Source organism: Priapulus caudatus, unplaced genomic scaffold, assembly GCF_000485595.1.
Source record: "Priapulus caudatus unplaced genomic scaffold, Priapulus_caudatus-5.0.1 Scaffold964, whole genome shotgun sequence".
Taxonomy (NCBI): domain Eukaryota; kingdom Metazoa; phylum Priapulida; class Priapulimorpha; order Priapulimorphida; family Priapulidae; genus Priapulus; species Priapulus caudatus.
In genome coordinates, this window is record NW_014578025.1 from 91,497 (window position 1) to 94,936 (window position 3,440).

Sequence of the window (3,440 nt, forward strand, 5' to 3'; positions counted from 1 at the left end):
GCTCGGCCGCGTATTTGTCTCGGATTCGGTATTTCGCAAATACCGTATTTCATAAATACGAGGTCTCGTGTGAACGAGGCTTGAGACTGAGGCTGCCGAGGCGGAGGGTGAGGAGGAGGCTGCAAGCACTGGCGGTGGCGCTGTCCCCAAGAGAGCGAAGAAGGCTGTGGGCGGCAAGGCAAAGGCGAAGAGCAAGAGCAAGACCCCCGACGACTACGGCGGCACTGTCATCAACATCGCCCGCCCAGACGATATCTCCGAGGAGCAGGAGTTGAAGATCGTAGCCTGGGTGGAAGATCCAAGAGACTCCATCCGCATGAACCCCACGAAGTCACCGGCAGATTCCCGCTCCAACTCTTGCATCAGAGTACTATACTGCCCAAACATCAGGCGCCGCTCGATCCACGGCCGAACCCACCAACGTCGGGGGTTTCGCCGGTTCCTGCGCTGCTCCCGGGCCCGGATCAACGCCAACATCACTATATTATGCTTGTGCTGGAGTTCCGCCAGACGCCCCCTCAGCAGGGTCACGCGTAGTCGCTCAGGTGGAATAGCCATCCTCTTTCAGCGCCGACAGACAGTTTTTATTTCCAAGCGTTCATTCGCCCGAGCTATATACCCCTCAAAAAACGCAAATATGTTGCAAGACTAACGCAAGACTAACGCACGACAGACTTGCAATGTTGTGCGAGCCTCTTACGAAATATAATATTCGTGAGACAATCTTGCAACTGTCTCACGACTGTCCTGCGACAGCCGTGAGACAGTTGTATGACAGTCGTGCGACAGTCGTAAGATTGTTTGACTAAAAAATTTTCTTCTGGTACCCACGACAAGATATTTATCGCACGACAGTCGCAAGACTGTCGTAGGACAGACACACGACAACCAGAAGACATAGATACCACAAAAAATCGTGGAACAAAAAAGGTGCATGTTCAATTTTGCCTCACGACAGCAAGTCGATGCCACGATACTCAAAATTTCGTAGGACTGTCTTGCGACGACCCCGATGACCCACGATTTGCCAAAATTTTCTGTCGTGTCGTGGCACAAATGCGTCGTGGGCTCGTTGTGACCGGGGCTTAAAGCGCAACAACAATAACGCATGTGCGTATTTGAAGATTCATGCGATGCACGTCTGCCAAATTTTCTTTGGACATTTGCTGAAAAAAATACGGTAATTCCGTGAGGCCGTGCTCTGGAACGAACTTGTTAGTATAGCAGAATTTTCAGGGAGTCCCACGGACTCCTGCAGATGTCAAATCAGGGAGTCCGACAGTAAATCAGGGAGTATTTGACTCCGGACTCCCGTGAATTTCGCACCCTGCTGTTATTTTACCACATCACATGAAACCTTCCTCTAACGCTCCTAAATCATTCCTACAGCATGTGTCTAGTCGTTGCATAACAAAACCTGCACAAAATTAAAGCGACTTGCATAAGAGCACAAGAGCAGTTGGAGTCCGAAAATTGGACTCAAACCCCAGACCCGCAGATTGATACAGAATGAATGACAACTACTATGCTGCCCCCTGAGGGAGCATTTCCTTACCATTGGCCTTCTCTCTTGCCATTGTGACGACCCAGGTTGCGAGCCGGCCACATGAGATGCATTTCTGTCCTGCACCCAACTGCTATGGCCACCACCTCGCCCTCTGCCACCGCCTCGACCACCACTGAAATAAGTGCTTGAAATCATAGCAAGACGGCCAGATCGCAGACATGTGGGAATTCTTCCAAAACTAGAAGCTCTGACGAATTAACTCCTCATCAAATAAATTACGACAGTCGCCAATCGCGAAAAGCCATCTACCGTCGCTAGCTGGCAAAAACTGAAACCCACGTGCCGCGGGTCCCCGACCTGTAGCACGCCTATGATGAGAAAACCTACCCGCGTTGATTTAGCTGCCCTGCCTTCTGCGTCCACACTCCTACGGAGTCTCTTACGTCAGCTAGCTCCAGCATGTCAACGCTTTGCGCAAACTTCCACTCGTAGCGCGTCTTCGAGGCGGACGACATGGCCGTGGTCGACATGCCCTCGTAACACTTCTGCGCGGGTGAGAGGAATGAAGCATTTTGCATCACCACGGAGTCTCGTACGTAGGTAGATGGGGACGCGTATGGTTACAGGTAGATGGGGACGCGTACGGTTACAGGTAGATGGGGACGTGTACGGTTACAGGTAGATGGGGACGTGTACGGTTACAGGTAGATGGGGACGTGTACGGTTACAGTCAGATGGGGACGCGTATGGTTACAGGTAGTTGGGGACGTGTATGGTTACAGGTAGTTGGGGACGTGTACGGTTACAGGTAGATGGGGACGCGTATGGTTACAGGTAGTTGGGGACGTGTACGGTTACAGGTAGATGTGGACGCGTATGGTTACAGGTAGATATGGACGCGTACGGTTACAGATAGAGGTGGAAGTTAGTGAGCTCTTTGTGAGCACGGTTTTCAGATTTACAGTGGCTGTAAACTGCCACGACGCGGCCTGCTACCCGAATGGCGCCAACTAGTTGCAGCATCAGGCTTAGTGTATGCAGATGACATACAGATGGCGTTCTGATCGCAGCAAGCACACAAGACAGAGACACTTTCTCCCACCCTCAACTAAATCTTTGTACAGATGGAAAATCATACCAGGAATGCAGTGCTTAAAGTGATTACGTAAATAGTAAAAATATAACAAATATTTCCACTTTTTCACAAAATATAAGTAATTCTGTTCACTTTTTATGGTTAAATTGCTGCATTATACTTCCTGTTGTACTATATTGTTCGATGTGAACATACACTCGTAACTCATACATAGCCCATAGCAAGCAATTAATGTCAGGAACATAATATCAAATCATACAGGTTTTTTGGATTTTTAACTAGTTGAGATACAATCTTATCAAGTAAAAATTTGACGATACGTTTAGTCCAGTTAGTTCTTACTTTTAATTTAAAAAAATGGCAACAAAAATTTTACACATTTTTATACCATGGAAAATTCGTGACGTAGTCAATTTAACATGGAGGACTAACTGCCTAGGCAATATACAGCCAGTGTGCCACCTACTATAGAATTATGACATCTATGTAAGGAATTACGGCTACCTTGTCTAACTTTCCCTTGTTCCACTTCTTGACAAATTTCTTGAAATGCTTTTTGGCATCTGACGTCAACAACTCGTCAAAGTAAAGCCGTTTCTGTAAGTAAATAAACCGCTTTACATATCTGCATATATATGTTCAATAAAGATCACAGCAAATTCATTCCACTGGCCCTTCTCTCACCTACTCCAACTCTTTCCCCTCTCTCTCTCTCTCTCTCTCTCTCTCTCTCTCTCCTCTCTCGTCTCTCTCTCTCTCTCTCTCTCTCGTCTCGTCTCGTCTCGTCTCGTCTCGTCTCGTCTCTCTCTCTCTCTCTCTCTCTCTTCTCTCTCTCTC

At 47.9% G+C, this 3,440-nt stretch overlaps 1 protein-coding gene across 1 annotated transcript in view; it reads right to left on the reverse strand.

Moving 5' to 3' along the window:
* Positions 1-3,440, reverse strand: part of LOC106814698 (zinc finger CCCH domain-containing protein 4-like) — a gene marked incomplete at its 5' end in the record, with an annotated part of 23,590 nt that overhangs the window by 2,702 nt on the left and 17,448 nt on the right. The window contains 3 exon segments of the mRNA XM_014819045.1: positions 1,556-1,679; positions 1,895-2,052; positions 3,108-3,200. Of these exon segments, the coding sequence (XP_014674531.1) occupies positions 1,556-1,679; positions 1,895-2,052; positions 3,108-3,200 (375 nt within the window).